General features: G+C 41.3%; 1 protein-coding gene and 1 pseudogene across 1 annotated transcript; both read right to left on the reverse strand.

Moving 5' to 3' along the window:
- Positions 1-6,958: 6,958 nt before the first annotated feature.
- On the reverse strand, positions 6,959-7,879 carry LOC123033439 (olfactory receptor 14I1-like). The gene has a single exon (XM_044450043.1). The coding sequence runs from the start codon at positions 7,877-7,879 to the stop codon at positions 6,959-6,961; it is 921 nt and encodes a 306-aa protein (XP_044305978.1).
- A 5,033-nt stretch (positions 7,880-12,912) lies between these two features.
- On the reverse strand, positions 12,913-13,892 carry LOC123033440 (annotated as a pseudogene).
- Between the last annotated feature and the right edge of the window lie 6,921 nt (positions 13,893-20,813).

The raw sequence follows: 20,813 nt of genomic DNA on the forward strand, positions 1-20,813 counted from the left end.
ATTCCTACAGCACCTTAAAATGAATATCTTGCTCATAAAGTATATCTTTACATATCATTCTGAAACATTAAAACAGTACAGAACAGCAGAGGTAAAAATAGCAGCCATTTCAGTTCTGATAAAGTGAAGCATTTTAGGTGATTTTATACTCACTATAGTTCAGGACAGAGTGCATAATCTCTCTAGGAAGTTTATTGATTTATTTCTCTATTTATTTATTACATTTGTATGCCTCCAAATAGCCCAAAGTCTCTCTGGGAGGCTCACAGAAACAACCACCAGTAGCGTAATCCATAAAAGCCAAACAAGATTAAAACTATTTCATCTGATGCAGCTGGTGGAGACTGAAGTAATGTGCTCTCTAGCAGCATTTCTCATTAACAGCAGCACTGCTCTGTTTTGAATTAGCTGGAGTGCACAGACAATTTTCAAGGGCAGCCCCACATAGAGCAGTAATCCAGGTGAGAGGTTACTGGCACATGGATGACTGTGGCCAGGCTCCACTCTTTCAAGTAGGAAACTATCTGAAAAATCAGTCTAAGAAGATAGAAGGTGCTCCTGGCTACTGAGGTCACTTGTGAGACAAGCAACAACTCAGGATCAAGGAGCACCCCCAAGCTATGTACCTTGTCCCTTTGGGAGAGCACAATCCCATTAGGAAAGGTTGAAATTTTTCAGTTAGATGGATTGCCCACCAATCGTGCAGCTTTAGACATAATATGGGGCTCAATCCATCCAAAATGTAACATGCTTTATCCAATCGATTTCAGTAGGAGAGGCCAGCATGTCTGTGCTGTTTCATAGGTGGGCTGCTCACCTCCAAGAAGCAGGCTTTCTTCAGATTTGGTCCACCCTTCAGAAAACTTTATTGAGCACTAAAGATATATAAATATTTAGACAGTCTTTCTGTAGTGGATAAAATCTTTGTGTTCAGCCACCTCTGAAATTTTATCAAAGTCTTTCTAGATTTTCACTTGGAGAAAATTCAAAAGTTCTATCCTTGGTAGTCCTGAGAAATTATCTCCATGGAGTGCAGGTTACTTAATATGATTTTCTGTAGTTGGAGATTTAGTCTCTGGAGTCCAAACCAACTACGCAGTGAGGACACACAGACTTGTACAGAATTTGAAAATATTATTAGCCAGCAAATTTTTGATCATCAGAGAATGACAAATTACTCATGGGAGTGAAATACTTATTCAATTCTATTTCAAATTCATCTGTTTATCAGAACAAATCTAATTTTCATTATAAGATCTAGAAGCTCAGTGTATTAATGGTTACACCTTTATTAAAAAAAAAAAAAAAAAGGTGGGAATCAATGCCGGGTATCTGAATTTCTATGTTAAAGGAAAGGGTTCAATTTGATAGCTGTCAAAAGGAGCATTCCTGAAAAGGTAGAGGTCTGTACTTTTCATCCTTCCTGGGAACCTAGAATCCCAAAAAAAGTGTAGAAAAGATGGAGGACATGAAGAATGGTCAGATCCACACTGAAATCACTGAGTATCTCACTGTGAAAGGTATGGGTACTTGCCACCCCCCTTGTGAGCAAAGATCCCCCTGTGACTTTGTTTTCACTATGTTCTCAGCTCACCACTGGACAGCTCTCAAGAGAATGCATAGCAGAATGGAGGGAGAAGGACAGTGGGACAACCTATGCTAGGCCTTGAGCACATGGGTTGCTTTTAACCCACTCATACAGTGTTAGCTATAATTAAATGCAGATTGTCACGTTGCATGAAGTTACCCACTGAAATAAATCTAAATAGAGACACACATCAATTGGCCAAAGGAACCGGATTGGAGCTCCCTCCCCCTCCCTCCCCGGAACACCTGCCGTGCCGCGCCATGCTGCTGCCGTTGCCGCCGCTGCCAGAGCCGGACCTGAGGTGCACCGCTGAGCCGGAGGCCAGCTGATGCTGCTCCCGCGGCCACTGCAGGACAACCCCGGGGACAGAGGACGCCAGGGCCACGCCAGGGCTGCTGTCGACAGTGCGGAGGAGGGTGCCGCCATCTCGCCACCAGGTGGGTTGCCGCGCCCTTCTCTGCCCCCCCCCCACCGGCTTCGGTGAGAGCAACACTGGATTGGGGCGGGGTGTGCCGGTGCCAGCTTAACCCACCGGACGTGGCCTGGGGCTGGGCCAGATTGGAGCTCCCTCTGCCTCCCTCCCCAGAACACCTGCCGCACCGTGCTGCTGCCGTTGCTGCCGCTGCCACCCCCGGATCTGAGGTGCATTGCAGAGCCGGGGTCCAGCTGATGCTGCTCCCTCAGCCACCACTGGGCCACCCCAGGGATGGAGGACACCAGGGCCATGCCGGGGCCGCTGTCAATGGTGTGGAGGAGGGCGTAGCCAACTCACCACCGGGTGGTTTTCCGCGCCCCTCTCTGCTCCCCCCCCCACCAGCGTCAGTGAGAACAACTCCGGATTGGGGCGGGGTGTGCAGGCGGGTGCCGGCTTAACCCACCGGACGTGGCCTGGGCCAGCAGCCTCTTGCCGGTGGCCAAAGGGCGATGACCAAAGGGCAGTCGCCGCCATTTGTGGCCGTTAGTGGCCGTGCGGGGCTGGGCTGGCAGGGGGCTAGGTCAGTGGGTGGAATTATGTATTGGGGGGGTAGATGGGGTGTTTTCTTACTGTTTTAAAGTTTTATTGTATTTTAATTTGTTTTTATGGAGTCATCCCTGGCCATGTCGACAGTTGAGTTTCCTGGGGAGCAAGTGGGCGCCGCCATTGGGGTGGTCACAGGCAATAGACGTTACAGTGGTGGGGGATTAACGTGTCCGCATAGAAGAAGGAGGGACAGATGGCTGACACCCATCCCTCCTTCTGGTTCTGCCCCCAGCCAGAGGGTTCCAGGTAGTCTTGTCAACCGCCCCTCAGGCCTGATGGTGCTGCTGCTTAATGCCAGGTCAGTCCACAATAAATCTTCCCTCATCCATGACTTGCTTGTGGATGAGGGGGCCGACCTGGCTTGCATAACCGAGACCTGGGTGGGAGAGGGGGAGGATGTTGCTCTCTCTCAAATCTTCCCACCCGGGTATCTGGTTCAGCACTGTCCACGCCTGGAGGGTAGGGGAGGGGGGTCACTTTGGTTTACCAAGCCTCCATCTCCCTCACGGGACTTCCAGTCCCTTCGAGGCCGGGGCTAGAGTGCCTCTACTTGGTGTTGGGCGACCGAGACAGATTGGGGATTCTGTTGGTGTACCGTGCCCCTTCTGCCCAACAGTCTCCCTGCCTGAGCTGACAGATCATCTCGGACCTGGTGTTGAGGACCCCCAGGATGTTGGTCCTGGGGGACTTCAATCTCCATGCCGAGGCTAGTCTGACCGGGGCGGCTCAGGACTTCATGGCCTCCATGATGGCCATGGGGCTGTCTCAACATATCACTGGCCCGACCCATGAATGTGGACACACTCTGGACCTGGTTTTCTCAATGGGGCAGGAGCAGGGTGGTCTGAGGGTGAGGAATTTATGTCTGACACCCCTGTCATTGTCAGATCACTTCCTTGTGAGGTTTGTGCTCGAGAGCCACCTCTCCCTCTATAAGGCTGACAAGACTGGTGCTGACTGGTTTCTGGCTGACAAGACTGGTGCTCCTGTCGAGGCTCTGGTCGAACTATGGAATGGGGAGATGACTAGGGCTGTTGACACGATCACTCCTAAGCGTCCTCTCCCGCCAGGGAGAGCCCACTCTTCCCCTTGGTATACATCTGAATTGTGGGCGATGAAGCAGGCTGGGAGACGTCTAGAGCATAGGTGGAGGAGATCACGGGATGAATCTGACCGAACACACTTAAGAGCCCATTATTGGGCCTATGCTGTGGCGGTGAGGGAGGCGAAAAAGAAATTCTTCTCCATTTGCATTGCCTCCTCAAAATGCTGTCCAGCAGAGCTTTTTTGAGTGGTACAAGGCCTGGTCCACCCTGGCCCTAAGAAAGATCTGGTTCCACACTCGAAGGCCCGCTGTGATGACTTTGCCAAGCATTTCAGGGAGAAAATCGCTGAGCAGGACAGGCCCTTCTCTGGGAACCCTCCGTGAAGGAAATTAGGAAGGTGAGTACTCGGAGGAGGGCTTTCTCTGTGGTGGCGCCCAATCTAGGAAATATGCTCCCCAGAGAGGTCCACCTAGCGCCATTGTTATTTGTTTTTCAGTGCCAGGTGAAGCCCTTTTTATTCAAATGTTATTTTAATTGTTAATATTATTAATTCTTTTTATTCTTTGGCCAGGGTGACTTAATTTATATTGTTAATTTATATTATTCTATTTTGAAGTTTATTTATGGTTGTGAGCTGCCCTGAGGCTTCGGCGAATGGGGCAGCATAGAAGTCTCCTAAATCAATCAATCAATAAAAAAAAAACTGTTAAAAGTACAATGAACATTATATATGAAGAATGAGAAGACCCCCATGTTTTTTAGATGATAGTTTTAAAGTTGTACACAAATCTGATTTTAATTTTTTTTTAAAATCCATTGCAACCTTTCCCCACTCTGTGCAGGGTTATTTATTTATTTATTTATTTAGAAAATTTCTTGGCTGCCCCATTCACCGAAGCCTCGGGCCGGCTTACAAATAAATAAATTAAAATACATAAATAACAATATAAAATACACATAACTGTATAAAATAAGTCGCCCTGGCCAAAAAACTTTAAATATAACATTAACAAAATGATGCTTGAATAGAAAGGTCTTTGCCTGGCGCCGAAAAACAAATAACGACGGCACCAGGCAGACCTCTCTGGGGAGCGCATTCCATAGATTGGGCGCCACCACAGAGAAAGCCCTCCTCCGAGTACCTATCCTCCTAATTTCCTTCACGGAAGGTTCCTGGAGAACGGCCTCTCCCGCAGATCTCAGTGGGCATGCGGGCATATATGGACGTAAGCGCTCCTTCAGGTAGCCAGGACCCAAGCCATATAGGGCTTTATAAGTGATCACCAACACCTTGAATTGGGCCCGGACTTCAATGGGAAGCCAGTGAAGCTGACAGAGGACTGGAGTCATGTGAGCATAGTGCCCAGTCCCCATCAACAGCCTGGCAGCTCTATTCTGAACCAATTGAAGTATCCAGACCATCTTCAAGGGTAGTCCCACGTAGAGTGCGTTGCCGAAGTCAAGTCAGGAAGTCACCAACGCGTGTGTCACTGTTGCCAGGCAGTCGAACGCCAGGTAGGGGCGCAGCTGATGGATCAGCTGAACCTGAAAGAAAGCGCTCCTCGCCACCACTGTCACCTGAGTTTCCAGTGAAAGCTCTGGGTCAAGGAGCACTCCCAAGCTGCAGACCTTGTCCCTAAGAGGGAGTGCAACCCCATTCAGGACTAGGTTCAATTCACCCTCACCAAGCTCGATCCGCCGACCAACAGGACCTCCGTCTTGTCTGGATTGAGCTTCAGTTTATTGGCCCTCATCCAACCCATTACCTCGGCCAGGCACCGGTTCAGCACAGTCACTGCCTCACCTGGATTGGTGGAAAATGAGAGGTAGAGCTGTGTATCATCAGTGTAATGATGATTCTGCAGCCCACACCTCCTGATGACCTCTCCCGGTGGTTTCAAGTAGACGTTAAACAGCAAAGGGGACAAATGGACCCCTGCGATACTCCATGGCATAGCTGCCATGGTGCAGAGCCATAGTCCCCCAGCACCACCTTCTGGAATCAGCCATTGAGATAGGAGAAGAACCACTGCAAAGCAGTGCCTCCAACCCCCAATCCCGCTAGCCTATCCAGAAGGATACCATGGTCGATGGTATCGAAAGCTGCTGAGAGGTCCAGGAGAACCAACAGGGATGCACTCCCCCTGTCCTTCTCCCTGCACAGGTCATCATACAGGGCGACCAAGGCAGATTCTGTACCGTACCCGGTTCTGAAGCTGGACAGAAATGGGTCCAGATAATCATTTTCATCCAAGAGTGCTTGGAGTTGTCCCGCCACCACCCGCTCCAACACCTTGCCCAAAAACTGGTTAGGGTTTGTAGTATGCTTTTTAGTATGTGTGTATGTAAAAGAAAACCTAAAGATGTGCTCAACCAACACACGATCACATCAATGGCATATATGAATTTTGACTGAGATGCTTGAGCATGTAGACCTTGTGTCAATTAATAAGTTTTACTTGAATTTTGATCAAATTATTAGCATTGATAATTGTAAAATAAATGTTCATACGATAGTGATTTATGTGGCCAATACAAATGGGCAGGAGGGACCTTTGCTTACATTTTGTGGCAACATTCTCAGGTAACAATATATTGGTGGGAGTTGCTCAAGACTCTTCACATATTGTTGGTTATAGGATGCAATTGATTCCTAAATGATGCTGCTTCTATCCAGAATTCTACCAAGCTGGATGCTGGCAGCCACTGAATAAGAAAAATTCACTATATTACATTGGGCTTGCAGCAACAAGAAACAAAGTCTTACTGGCTTTACTACTCTTACAGCAATGGTCTCAATGAAAATATTCCAAGTGTTTACATTTCATGTAGATTTATACTTGAATCATAAATCAGTTGATAGAACTTCTCTGCATGCCACTTAAGGAGGTGGGGGGATGAACAAATAGGGCAGAAAGACTCAAACTATGCAGTGAGAGCATGGAGAACAGGGTGTGGGACAAACATGATGAGTATGGAATGCTAAACTGTTATTATAGGTGGGCTCATGACTACCTGTTCAGGTCACAATATTTTAAGTGGTCATAGAAGCCTTCCCATATCACCCCATCCTCTGGCCCGCTCAAATCTCAGCGGGAGAGTCATACAATACAGGATGGAAGAGGGAAGGGAATGGGATTTGGGAGATCTGAGTTCCTTCAGGAATGAAGCCCAGCCTAACTCCACAAGACTGTTGAAGGTTTGGCAAGGAAAGGAGCAGGCTTATGAAAGCCACTTGAGTTTCTTACTAGAAAAGCTGGGATATAAGCATAAATAATAAAATTAAATACTACTCTCTTGAAGTCAAGACCCTGATTGAAACAGCTTACACAGAGCGGTCTTGATCTCCTTGTTTCTTACACTATAGATGAATGGATTCAACAAGGGAGGCATTATAACATATATCACAGCAAAAGTTATATCCAGGTCAGAAAAGGCATCACTTGGAGGCCTTGCATGAGAAAAGACTCCACTGAAGATGAGCAAAGAGACAACAGTGAGGTGGGGAACACAGGTGGAGAGGGCTTTCTTCTGACTATGAACAGAGGGGACTCTGAGCACAGCAGAAAAGATCTGCACATATGTTATGACAATGAAGATAAAGCACCCTAGTGCTATACTACAGCTTAGTATGAGAAACCCAACTTCAACTAGGTAGATGTCTGAACAGGAGAGCTTTAATAACTGTGGGATTTCACAGAAGAACTGGTGGACAACATTGGAGCAGAAGGTGATTGCAAAGGTGCCACTAGTGTGTAAAATGGCATAAAGAAGACTAAAACACAACCCAATGGCTACCATCTGAAGGCAGGCTTCCTTGAACATAATTCTCTCATACTGAAGCGGAAAGCAGGTTGCAATACGGCGATCTTGTGCCATTATAGTTAGGATGGCAAGATCTGATGCAGCAAAGAAGAAATAAAAGAACACTTGAGCAACACATCCTGAATAGGAAATTGACCTGTCATTCATGAGGGACATAGCCATAGTTTTGGGTACCATGACGGAAACTGTTCCAATGTCCAGCATGGCCAAATTCATCAGGAAGAAGTACATGGGGGTGTGCAGGTGGTGATCAAGGGCAACTGTAGTGATGATGAGAAGATTCCCTGCAAATGCCATCAAATACAAGGCAAAGAAAACAAAAAAGTATAAGATTTGAAGTTCCTGGATGTCTGAAAATGTCAGCAGCACAAATGTGGACACAGATGTATGATTACTCATTTTTTCTCATTACTTCTTCTCATGTGACCTATAAGACAAAGAAAAAGACAGCTGTATATCTGTTGCCCCTGATTAACGGGATTCATCTAACTTATCAGACCCTCCCCCCCCAGATTTCCACTCCTTAAGCACTAGGGGGCAAACAATTGAGTCTGCTCTTCAAAGTTGTTGCGATAGTAGCTTTTTTCATTCTTTCTACATCTAGCAAGTGCATGGAGGAGGAAGCAAGTCTTTCCCCATCAGCTCTGCCCCTGTTGTCTGCTCTTTCATGAAAAGTTGGAAAGGGGAGAATCTATTCAGACAGTTTTGTGTGTGTAAGCTTCATACCATTTGGCATGTCAAATATGCAGACTTTGGCTTTAGATGGATGCATACATCCCTTCTCAAATAGCATTCATTTCCTCTCATTTCACTGAACACATAGTCCCTATCCCTTTTTCTATGCAGACATATATGATGAACATATAAAAGGAGGGGAAAATCAGAACTAAACTATTGTAAGGGACTCAAAAAGGGATTTATAAGGGATTTCATATCTCCTTCAACAAACAACAAAAATGAAAAAAGGTAGAGCAGGCAAAAAGTTGGTTGGATAGAAGGGGAAAAAAGAAGGAATTATCAGGAGAAAGTTTGGGGAAAGTATCATAATGAGAAGCATCCTAATTCAGGAACTGATTACTTGTTGGCAGCTGAAGACAGAACAGAATTGGGTCTGAAGCAGAAGAATCTAGAAGCCAAAAAGATTTAGTTTTACAGTGTGAAAATCCCTATCATCTGATTTTACATGATAACATTATAAGCTGTCTTAAAAAAAAAAAAAGTTTAACAGCAACTGAATATATCAGCAATTTTAAAATGCATTATTTCTTTGTTGTTAGAAGACACAGTGTTGTGCATACTTGCATGGGAGTAAGTCTAAAGAGCTTGCTTCCAAGGATATTGATGGAGGTAAAAATTGCTCCTTGTCAATTCCAAGATAAATTAAACTCATCTCTGTTTCTCGGCTGACTGATATGTGAATCAAACTTACCTATGTACTAGATTTCACATTTTGCACATTCAAATGCAGTTCAAAGTGCTTTAAATCTGTGAAAATAGAATGTTGAGCATAATAAGAAATATATACCAGAAGAAAGCACATTTAACATGCATATATTTGAGCACATGGTGAGATGCAAATTTTGGTGCATTTTTTCCTGTAGTTCAAAGTGGAAATGAAATGGAACAGCTTTATCTGTGAACGCAGGCAAAAGCAATAGGGCCCAGAAATAAATTGATCTGCTTATTCCTTTTCTTTATTGCATGTGTAGAGAACTGGATTCCATGGTTCTAATTGTGTACTGCTCATGGTAGGACCAACTTCTGTGTAAATTTACATAGCTTCTAGCTGGTTAGTCAGTAACATGGACCTCTGAAACCAAGAGCATAGAAGACATTCTTCTGGCAAAAAGTTTAACTCAACTATTAGCTGCGTAAAATAAAAGAGCACCCCAGGAAATTAAATATAAATGAAGCAGTAAAAAGGTTAGCATGAGAAAAAAGGAATGATTCTATATTGTTGGGTTAGCTGGTATCAAAGTATGCACATATACGATTACCATAATGTATCATTTTCCAAAATAACTAAACCATAATTCTTGATCAAGTGATGAGCTTTAGCTAATCGGGGCATGGAGAAATATCAGTAGATAGGAAAATGTCATTCATTTCAGTGGAACAAATGTGCAAAAATAAGTGCAAATTCATTAGGATCTTCTTTTGCTATCATGGGAAGACTGATCACACATGCAGGTGCTTACATCACAGTGCACTTCTGCTTTTTTGAAGAGTGTAATCAGCTTAATGATCCTGGTAGAACTTCAAAAGTACACATTATAAAACTAGAGATGCTGTGTTCTTTACAATACAACTGGAAATACTTTACATCAATGTTGGTAAAGTATCTAGATACACAACTGCAAAGTACTCACCGATACATGGATTGAATCCATTGCTCTCACACCATAGTCACAGGAAGTTAACATAACAAAACAGCATGTGTGTTTGTGTGTTATAACACCAGTGCTGAAAAATGAAAAGTGTCCAGAGAAAGAACTTGCATCATATTATGTCTTTTCATGAAGAATAATCTAACTCCCCATTCTCTGAATGATTGGCAATGTCTAACACCTGCCAACTGCCCATATCTGCCACATTCTGGATGTACAGTTTGGATATACTGAAATGCTGGCGTTAAATATCTGAACCTATCCTAGTGTTGCTAGAACATATTGTTGAAGGAAACACATTGAATAGAGAAGAAATAAACTGAGAAAGAGCATGAGAGTTGATTTAATGGAGACTTGTCCTAAGTTTAAAATGGCTCGCTGATGGAAGATTGTGTGTGCCCTGGTATGTTTGCAATGATACCGTATACACCGTTGGGACACATGGCTAAAGAATATTTTAAACATGATGTTGGTCCATGTGGAACTTGCTGCATACTCATTAGCTCATTTTACTTGGGTATGAAAAAGTACTGATCAGAAGCTGATTTTTTTTTTTTTCCGAAGAGAAATAAGGGCTCTTCATTATGCCAGTAATATTAGATTATGGTACAGTTCTACAGGGCTTCAAGTGGATGTTTTGATGTAAATGTGCATTTTATACTTCATCCTTAGCAAATTGAAAGTCTCTATACTAGCATGGTAACTACCAAATAAAATGAGTTGGAGGTGGCAGCTTTTAGACTGTCCTCATGCTTTGGTTGCTCCATGCAGTGAGCATCTTACATTCTGATAACTGTCTGATGCCCTGGCCAAAAGGAACATAGATTGACTGACAGACAGACAGATAAATGATAGATGGGTGATAGATGATGGATGGATGGATGGATGGGTGGAAGGAAGGAAGATAGATGGATGGATGGATGGATGGATGGATGGATAGATAAATAAATAGATTTGTCACCACCCATGACAACCACACACCAACCAAGATTTAGCAATGATGTTCATCTCCAGTTACAATATATTCCCTACCAACGTACATTCATCAAGGTGGCTAAATTCCTTGCCATATCCGTGTATCTTTTAGAAATTAGAAACTGCTCTATCAGGAATGAGGAAGGATTTCGTTCAGTCATGCCACCCCTGCCCTTTATGAAGATGTTGCAAAATCCTCAGTAATAATGAAAGCTCCAGATATAATCTGTTCTTTACCATATTAGAGCATTGTTTACCTTACTGTCATCCATGGGGTTGAATGCATAAATTTACCGTTATCTTTTTCAAAACAGATTGGATGTGCTGACATTGAGACATTGTTACAATTTAAAGCACAATTTACACATGATCTCCACTGCAGGTAAGGCATTGTCAGGAGGCCAACACAACTAAGCAGCAGAGGTGCACAGGAAATCATAATCTCAGTGCTCAACATTCGTGTTGATATAATTAGGAGAGATTGGTAGGAGTTACTCAATACACATGAGAATTTAGTATATTGCATTGCAGCACACATCATCAAGTTCTTCCTCTTCAGAACTCAGCAAAGAATGATTATTTGGTTTGATATGCCATAACATATGGGTATTTGAGTGGAGCTCTTTGGAGAAAATCACTGTTATTTAAAGGCCATGTTGCTGGACGATGATTTTTGTGGTATATTCTTTACAATTATAGCCTTGAAGCCTCAATGATGTTATGTAACATGGTCATCAGAAATAAATCTATGGGTTTATTAGCAAAAGTGTAGACTGAATCTTTGGAGATGTGGTTTCTAGTACCCAAAGCCATATAGCTAACTGGGTGGCTTTTGGCAAATGGCTGGTTCTCAGTCTAACTCACTCAAAGGTTTGTTGTGAGGATGAAATAGAGAGGATGAAGAGAAGTATTTAGGCAGCCTTAGGTTCCTTGCAGAACAAAAGGATGTAAGTTGAATAAATGGACTAAGCTCAAATATAAATTGAAAAAATAAAGGATATATTCTGTTTCATGTTGGAGACACAGAAGAAAGAGAGTTACTTTTGCTCACATTTGATGGAAATCTATTCAGATGAGATAGTATTGGTGGGAGTTGTTCAGGGCACTAAATATGCTCTTGGCAAAGGGATACCTAATAATGCTCTGTTCACCATCCAGAATTCAGCCTTCTGTATTTTTGTAGGTCTAAAACTATAAATTAATTTTCATTAAACTGAAATAAGTTTTAGAAAAGTTTAAACTAAACCCTAACTTCATGGCCAGTTCACTAATACAGCAGTCCCCAGAAGTACCTATGGAGGGATTTGGATGGATCACTACAAAAACTATGCAAAATAATCTATCTTGCATCTGGGTTGAGTGCCAATTTCCATTTACTTAAGAAGTTTCAGTATTCAGATAGTAGAAGCCAAAGCCTTAAAACTGTTACAAAATGATCCCAGTGAATTAAATATTAGAAATACTAACATTTCAGGTGTATTTATGCACAGATTATAAATCAGGTAAAGGTGCGAACCTCAAACCATTTTAGGCTGCATATGCCTAAAGAAGGGAAGAGATGCACAAACAAGGGAGAATGACAGAGAATGTACATGAAAAGGCATGGATAAAAGCTTGTGCAACAAAATTAATGCATGTGGAATACTACATTGTGTCTGTTCAAGGTAATAGAGAGGCAAAACACAAGCTAAAAGACTGAACTAGGAGAATCTTTATCGATACTAGCAAGGATCTGAAGGCATATCTGTGCAAGAAGGTCAAGTTGACCAGCTTGTGACAAGACTGAACAAGACTGCCCTGCATGTGAGCATTACAGACATATGATTACATTTCCTTAGGGCCACACCATTCTCCCCATGTCACCCCATTCCAGGGTCCCAGAAATCTCTCTGGAAAAGGAAGTTTATGCCAATATGCTTATGTATTCAACCATCCTGGGATGCCAGCATTGTCAGGTCTTACACTGCTACATCTGCAACTTCAACACTACACTGAGGTGCAGGGAAATGTCAGTGGTTGTTGTGCAAGCTTTGTAGACATAGGAATGACCACTGACATGCAGAAGGTCGTCTAAAACAGCCCATGTAGAATAAAGGTATGAAGGTGTAAAACTAAAGATTGTTTTTTTAAAAATGTCCTAAATCTTAACTTTTTCCACAAAGCAGAATTGATTTCTTTGTTTCTCATGCTGTAGATGAATGGATTCATTATGGAAGAAATTACCACATATATCACAGCAAAGGCCATGTCCAGTTTAGAAGATGCATCAGTGGGAGTCTTTGCATAGGCAAGATTGCACTAATGATGAGCATAGAGACAACAGAGAGGTGAGGTAGGCAAGTAGAGAGGAATTTCTTCTGAACATGTTCAGAGGGGATTCTGAGACTGCAGCAACAATCTGAATGTATGTTCTGATGATGGAAGTATAACGTCCTGCTCCTATAATACACCCCAGAACAAGAAACCCAACTTCAACCAAATTAATGCCAGAGCAGGAGAGCTTTATTAACTGTGGGACTTCACAGAAGAACTGAGGGACAATATGAGGGCAAAAGGTGATTGCAAACGTGCTCTCAGTGTGTAGGACAGCATAAAGAAGACTGACTATCTCCCCAATGGCTACCATTTTAATACAGGCTCCTTTGTGCATGATTCTCTCATACTGGAGTGGGTTGCAGATAGCAACGTAGCGGTCGTGGGCCATTATAGTTAGGATGGCAAGATCTGATGCAGCAAAGAAGAAATAAAAGAAAACTTGAGCAACACATCCAGGATAAGAAATTGACCTGTCATTCATGAGGGACATAGTCATGGATTTGGGTACCATGACTGAAACTGAGCCAAGATCTACCACGGCCAAGTTCATCAGGAAGAAGTATGGGGGGGGGGTGTAGGTGGTGATCAAGAACAATTATAGTGATGATGATAAGATTCCCTGTAACTGCTGCCAGGTACAATATAAGGAATGCAAAGAAACGGATCATCTGTAGTTCTCGGACACTGGAGAATTGCAGCAGCAGAAATTTCAATATGGAAGTATGACTGCCCATTTTATCTTTGCTACCTGTGAGAGGAATGGGAAGAAAGAACTGTTAATCTAAATGAATTTATTGACAAATTTCCTCTACTTTTCTCTCTCTAATTTCCAATACACTAAATGGCTAACACCTTGGGAAGGGGAGGGGAGCGGAAGACTTTACTGATTATCACTGCAAGGTTATCATGGCAATTTGTCAACTGAACGTTTCCTACATAAAGCAAATGAGCAGAGGAGGAAGTCGGATGGTTTTTATCAGCAATGTCCATTCAGTGGAGTACTACAAAGGGGGGCATCTATAAAGACATTTGGGTGTGCTTACAGTATGTGTAATCATAAGCTCCACCCAGTTCTTCATACCAAGTATGCATAGCTATTTTGTTAGGAGAACCTTACTGCAAACAGCTATACATAGACAGGAGTGGTTTTCTTTCATTCCTCTAAAGACAGAGTTCATCTCCTCATTCTTTAGCTTATATCAGATACATAGGATCAGAAGAACATTAGGATACTCTTTTGTTATCCTAATAACCCAATATAAAGGAATGAAAAAGACACATCATTATAGTTCAGTAAATTTCCTTTTTGCTATATGGAAAGAAAACATTAATGAACCTGAATTTCAAAAAAAGTTAAAGCTGGGAGAAAGAATGGCAGATATTTTAAGAGACAAGGAATTTAGAGAAAAGAACACAAATTCAGGAACATAGTAGAAAAGGGAAGCTGAACTAAGGAAAATAGAGGTCTAAATAGGAGAAGAAACTAAAGCCAAACAGAAGTTAGTTTCACAACATGGAAAAGCCTCCACTTCCTCTTCTATAGCATCTCATACTCTCTTAAAGAATAGTGATATTTCTCTGTGCATTGAGGGCACCAACCCATGCATGCTTTCTTTCCAGTAAGTATCTGCAGCTCACAGCCAAGGTAAGATCAGATGCAAAATTTACTCATTACCAATTCCAGTATCAATCAACCTGGTCTGTGCCTCTTGGAAGAATGTGTGAAGTAGTATGTGGATCAAAACTTAGCTATCAACAGAATTCCTCATTTTATAAAAGTTCAAATGCGGTTCTCAATATTTTGAATGTGTGACAATACTGTAGTTCAAAATGTAAATTTTAAGAAGTACAATTGGAAATGCATATTTTGAGGGAAAATTCCTGAGAAAGAAAGTATGCACTTAAAGACAAGGTTCAATGCAGGGTTTTTTTTTTTTTCACCCCCTATCTTAATTATATTTTTATAGAACTGGGCTCCATGGTTGTAATAGTGTGCACCCTTCCCTGGGTGTGAACCAATTCAGGGCCTAAAAGTGAATAAAAATGCATTGATTCAGACTGATTAACATGTCACATGAAGCTCTCAAATCAACAATACAGAAAATATTCGACTGACAAAAACAGTCACTCTCCTTTCAACAGTTAACGAAGCCTACAAACAAAGAGTAGCCTCAAAGAATGAGTGCAGTGAGGCAGTCAACAGATCAATATGTGCAAATGTTTGTGTGTACACATATGAATAAGCTAGTAGCACACTATGAAAGTCTATCAGTGCAATCATATTTTCTTCATTAGAACTACATGGTAATACCTGAAGTAGTGGTGAGCTGTTGATATAAGAATGTGGACAAACTGTGGTGCATAAAAATGCCATCCATTTCAATGGAAGGAATGTGCAAGGATATGTGCACATACATTTGGACTATCTATTGAAACAGGTGATGGTGATCTGGCCACAACATACATCTGTTTTTATCAGAGTACCTTTATACTTACAAGTTACATTAGACTGTAATCTTGATAATCCTGTTAAAACTTGAAAAGGGCATGCTTAAAAGCAGACAATATATTTTAGTCTTTTATAAAACCACTGGAAATAATCTGCATCAAAATCAATGATGTGTCTAGACACACGGAAGAGTTCATTGAGACATCAATCATACCATTTCTCTTACAGAATAGTCACAGGAAGTTGGCATAAAATGAAATAGTGTGTGCGTGTTATAAAAGTAGTGCTGAAAGCTGAACTACTGCCAGGGAAAAATCTCTCCTCCCATTATGACTATATCATGGAGTACGAAAAGAAATTACCCATCCATTAGCAGTAGCTGTCTCAGATAGCTGTTAAAGCCCATCATCTGACTGTCTCTAACATTCTACTCATGCACTTTGGGTATACTATCAGATTAAATATCTGTCCCTGTTCTAGTGTGATTGTCTACAGGTAAAAAACATGGTACTGAAAGAAACAAATCACTATGTGAACAGGAACTCAAACCTAAGAAAGAGATTGAGAGCTGATTTGGTTTGGATAATCAAGCAAACAGTAAGAGAGAGTACGCACTGGCATAAGAGCTGATGTGAAACCTTCTCCTTGAAGAACAGACCCATTTAAAAAGAAACATTTTCCACTATTTGAATATCATAGTGTATACATGCATCCTCAGTGCAGCTGGTCCCAAATATTATGCTTTAAGCAATTTTAGTAAAAAAAATTAGGTGAGTATAGAGCAACCACACAAGCATGCACACATACATGGGTGGTGGGGGGTTCCAGCTTTACTAGAAATAAAAGGATAGTTGAAGGTGCCTTTATTTATACCTGGTCTTGATAAGGTCTTCAATGCTAACCTCAGGGAGTCTACTTTACCTTAACAGCAGATTCCCAGAGGACAAAGAACAATTATAATTTCTCTTTAAATGTATTGGTTAGTAATGTGCAAAGTCCCATGTTAAGTCCCAATATCTCCAAGGGTGACTGAGAAAGACTTCTGTCTGAATCCCTGGAGGAAGATTGGTACCAATCTGTGTAGGCACTAACTGGGTTCACACATCACAACAAGCAACTCTGCTTGGTTTCTGCTGTGTGTGGTTTTTTGTTTGGAATTGTCTGACAATATCATGGTTTCTACGTTAGTGTAGTTTCCATTCTCCTCACTCAGTCTTCCCACTGTTGGTTCATATCCCATTAACCACCATGCCTGAAATTAAGTTCTGTGTTAGATGGCTGGAACAGCTCCTGCAATAGCTGCCACTTTTCCAGGAAACTCTGAAGTAGCTACAGACCAGGACCATAGAAACCATGATACCAGGTTCAGACAACCAGAGAAACCACGGCAAAGCATGGAAGTCATAGAACAGACTTTTTTCTTATTACAGTGTCTGAAAATCAGATGCATCATTCTGAAATATCATGAAGGGGTTCAGATGACACAACAGACCATACTGCACCAGAAACCACCATGGCATGGCATATCATATCATGTGAACCTGTCCAATATTATGTCAGTTGAGCAATTGCCCCATAATATTCTTAAGCCAGAACACATTTTGGCTTGATGCATACCAGAAGCCAGGAAGTAACATTTTCATGATTATAAGTAGCAAAGTGTTTTGATGGAGTAACATCTTGCTGCTTTTACATATGGCCAATTGATTATGATTTTTTGACTGACATGGAAGAATGTTATTGGAAGTACACCACTAATTGATTCTTTCGATTAGATAACATAATTTTCTGTTGCCTTCCAATATGATAATTAGGCATTATGAATTTAATACTGCATGCATTGCTTAAGTCAAGACATGCAGTTGATTAATCATCTCTTGTTATAAATCTATGGTGCAAGTCCACATATGGAATTCAACATACATTTCTGGTCACTTTATTTCATAATATTTTGTGTAGATTTGGAGCTGGTATAGAATAACAAGGGGCTGGAGCAGCTCCTCTATAAGAAAAAGTTGCATAGCTAGAACTGTTTGGCTTAGAAGAAAAGTAAATGAGGAGAAGTTAAACAATGTGGCATAATAGGTAGAGAACCAGTGTAACACAATTGTCAGAGTGTTGACTTGGTACTTGGGAGAACTGAGTTTTAGTCCTGACAGAGCCATGAATCTCAGTGGATGACTTCAGAGTGGTCACTGTCTCTCAGCCTAACCTATCTCAGAGTTGTTAGGATAAAATGAGAGGGAAAGAAGACCTATGTAAGTTGCCTTGGGTTCCTTGCAGGAAAAATTGTAGGATGGCACTATAAAAATGCATCAGTAAAAAAAGCAACTGTACAAAATTATGTGCGGTGTGGAGAAAGTGAACACCTTCCCATCATAATATTGGAACCTGTGGTCTTTCTATGAAACTGAAAGTGTTTCATGACACATGAATGGAAGTATTTCTTCACATAGTACATAGTTAAGGTATGGAATTCACTATGCTGAGATGGTTTCAGGGATGGGTTTGGAAAATTCATGCTGAATACAGCTGTCAGTCAGGATGGGTATATGCTTTAACATCAGAGGCAACATACCTGGGAACAAATGTAGAAAGATGAGCAGCTTGTTGGCCTCTATGAGAACTGAAAGGCCTTTTGTCCCATCTAGCATGGCTTTTCTTATATTCTTGTCAGAGATGTCAACATCACATTACCATATGAACAGTCCTAGCTGAGGTGAAGTGGTAGTTGTTTTATGGTTGATAGTCACCTAAATGAGACTGACCTCCATTGCTTGTTCATGTCCAAGAAATGCAAACATGAACAGGACCTGACAAGTAGGTGACAGAGAATTTATCTGAGATAGTCAAACTTTACATGTGAATGACATCAGAACTTATCAGATTTTTGACACTCCTTGCAAATGCAAGAAAGGTGTGAATACCCTCCCACCCTTTTTAAAATATTTATGTGTACTTTTGGTATAGCCACACAGAGACAAATGTCTTTCATTAGAGAAGTGAGAATGGATACCAAAGCTAATTGCTCAGACTAGATTCCCATCATCTTTCCAATTATTACAGTTACAGAATCCCTTTTGTATATTTCAAAGGCTCACCATTTCTCAAATATACTCTAATTTCAAGAAATAAGAGGACTAGGAATACTGTACAGCTAAATGCTGTCAGATGTATACTAGATTTGCTTTAAATTTGTCATATCCTCAGCTGTTCTGAAACTGCAGATTTTAACAGCCCTCCACCTATCTAACCATACCTGCTACAGTCTTTTTTTTCAGGTGGGCTCAATTTGTATTTTGTATTATAAGAATATTACAAAGTCTTCAGAGCTCCCTTGCATATTAATTGATTTTAGTTCACTTTGAAAGCAGAAGAGCTTCCAACTCCTCTGGATTCCTTTGCATTTCCACGTTATTTTCTGGAGTTTTAAATACTTTCTCCGTTCATTCCAAGGATTTAGTTGTTTTATGAGATAAATTAATTTAACTGAACTTCATGGGATTAATTAATTTAACTGAAATTCATTACTATTCTAGCTGTATTATTTCTGTGTTAAAATGAAAGGCTTTACACATTCATTAATATTTTCCACAACTCTCTTGACTGAAAACATTCTTTTGAGAAATTTGAAGAAAGGGAATATGTATTTCAAGGTAGCAGAAGACAAATGATGCAACAAACTTGTTAATGCTGACCAATTATGTTTCTGCTCAGTGCTTGGAAAGGAGACTTCCTGATAATACAGAATACACTGCTTTGATTTCCTTCATCAAAATGAGGCCAGATATAAGTAGAAATATTAAATAAATTCAATGTGTGAAGGAAAGGGAGCTTCTTTTAGCCACTGGTAGTACTCTGGTAACACAGATTTAAGAATGTCACTGACAGTATGAGTAGTTTTCCTTCAACTGTGAGATTTGTTAATAAACTCCTAAGATAATAGGATTATTCAAAGTCCCAGCTCAGAGATACTCTATCTCTCTCATAACATTCAGACCCAAGATGTTCTCATTAAGTGGATTAGTGGGAGGTTTAGGACAGATAAAAGGAAATACTTCTTCACACAGTGCATAGTTAAACTATGGAATTTGCTGCTATGGGAAGTAGTGATTGTTACCAGTCTAGATGGCTTTAAAAAAGGATTGGAATGATTCATGAGGGAGGAGGCGATCAGAAGCTACTAGCTTTGCTATCAATGGGCTTCCTCTTTTACTAGAGCTGGCATGCCTGCATACACCAGTTGCTGAGGGCATTAGGAAGTTTTGCACAGGTTGCCACTATATGTACAGAGTGCTGGATAGATGGACCTTTGCTCTGATCCATCATGGCTTAGCTTATGTTCTTATGCTTTAACAGTGAGTTAAATGAGTATGTCCTTTTGATGTTATAGGAGCATAGAATATGTTCTTTTGGTGAAGATGGTAGCTTTGCTGCACAACACATTTTTGACAATGTTTCCAGTTTCTTCCAGTTGATAGAGAAGAATCCTGTAGTAGGCATCTCCCTATCTTCTTTATCTTTTATCCAAGAATGGTATGCTGAGGTTGCTTACTGAAAAATAAAAGCATAAGCTTCCACATCCACTAAGAGGGAAATCATTATGATTTCGGCAGCAAAAACAAAATGGAGGAACTCAGTGAAGTCAACAAATTGGGTGCCAGTGTGGCTCAATCTAAGCAAAAGGTTGCTAGTAGAGGAGAATCAGCTGATAACACTTGGTCTACAAAGGAACAGATGGATCTTCATTGACATGAAAAATGCATCGAAAAAGAAGCCTACAAGCCAAGACCCAACCAGAATATGGATATGGACTCCCAGTAACACACCGCAGTAGTGGAGAGTATCATAAATGGCTAACAAATGGTCAAAGGTAATTGTTTTATTCAGGATAAATATGACACGACAAAGGAAGAAATAATAGAGAGGTAGATTAATACAACCTGCAAAAGAGATATTTTCCTCCTTTTCAAAGCAAGTTGCAATGTATTTGGGGAACAAGAAAAGATGTAATTTGATGGCATCTATAACCACTCAAGAAATCAAGGAATTAATTCTGAAAAGATGAACGTATCCATACTGAAGGACGAAATGGTTTATGATAGGGATGATAATTTCCTTTCTCTGGTCTAAGAGTAGGGATGCAGTAATAGCTAGAAAGTTCCCAAACCACTTTGGACACTGTTTATCTACTTTGAAAGGAACA

Source organism: Varanus komodoensis, unplaced genomic scaffold (genome assembly GCF_004798865.1).
Source record: "Varanus komodoensis strain SLA01 unplaced genomic scaffold, ASM479886v1 scaffold62, whole genome shotgun sequence".
Taxonomy (NCBI): domain Eukaryota; kingdom Metazoa; phylum Chordata; class Lepidosauria; order Squamata; family Varanidae; genus Varanus; species Varanus komodoensis.

Bases quoted from the DNA above. Each gene is read 5' to 3' on its own strand.
- LOC123033439 (XM_044450043.1), bottom strand. From the start codon at position 7,879: ATGAGTAATCATACATCTGTGTCCACATTTGTGCTGCTGACATTTTCA.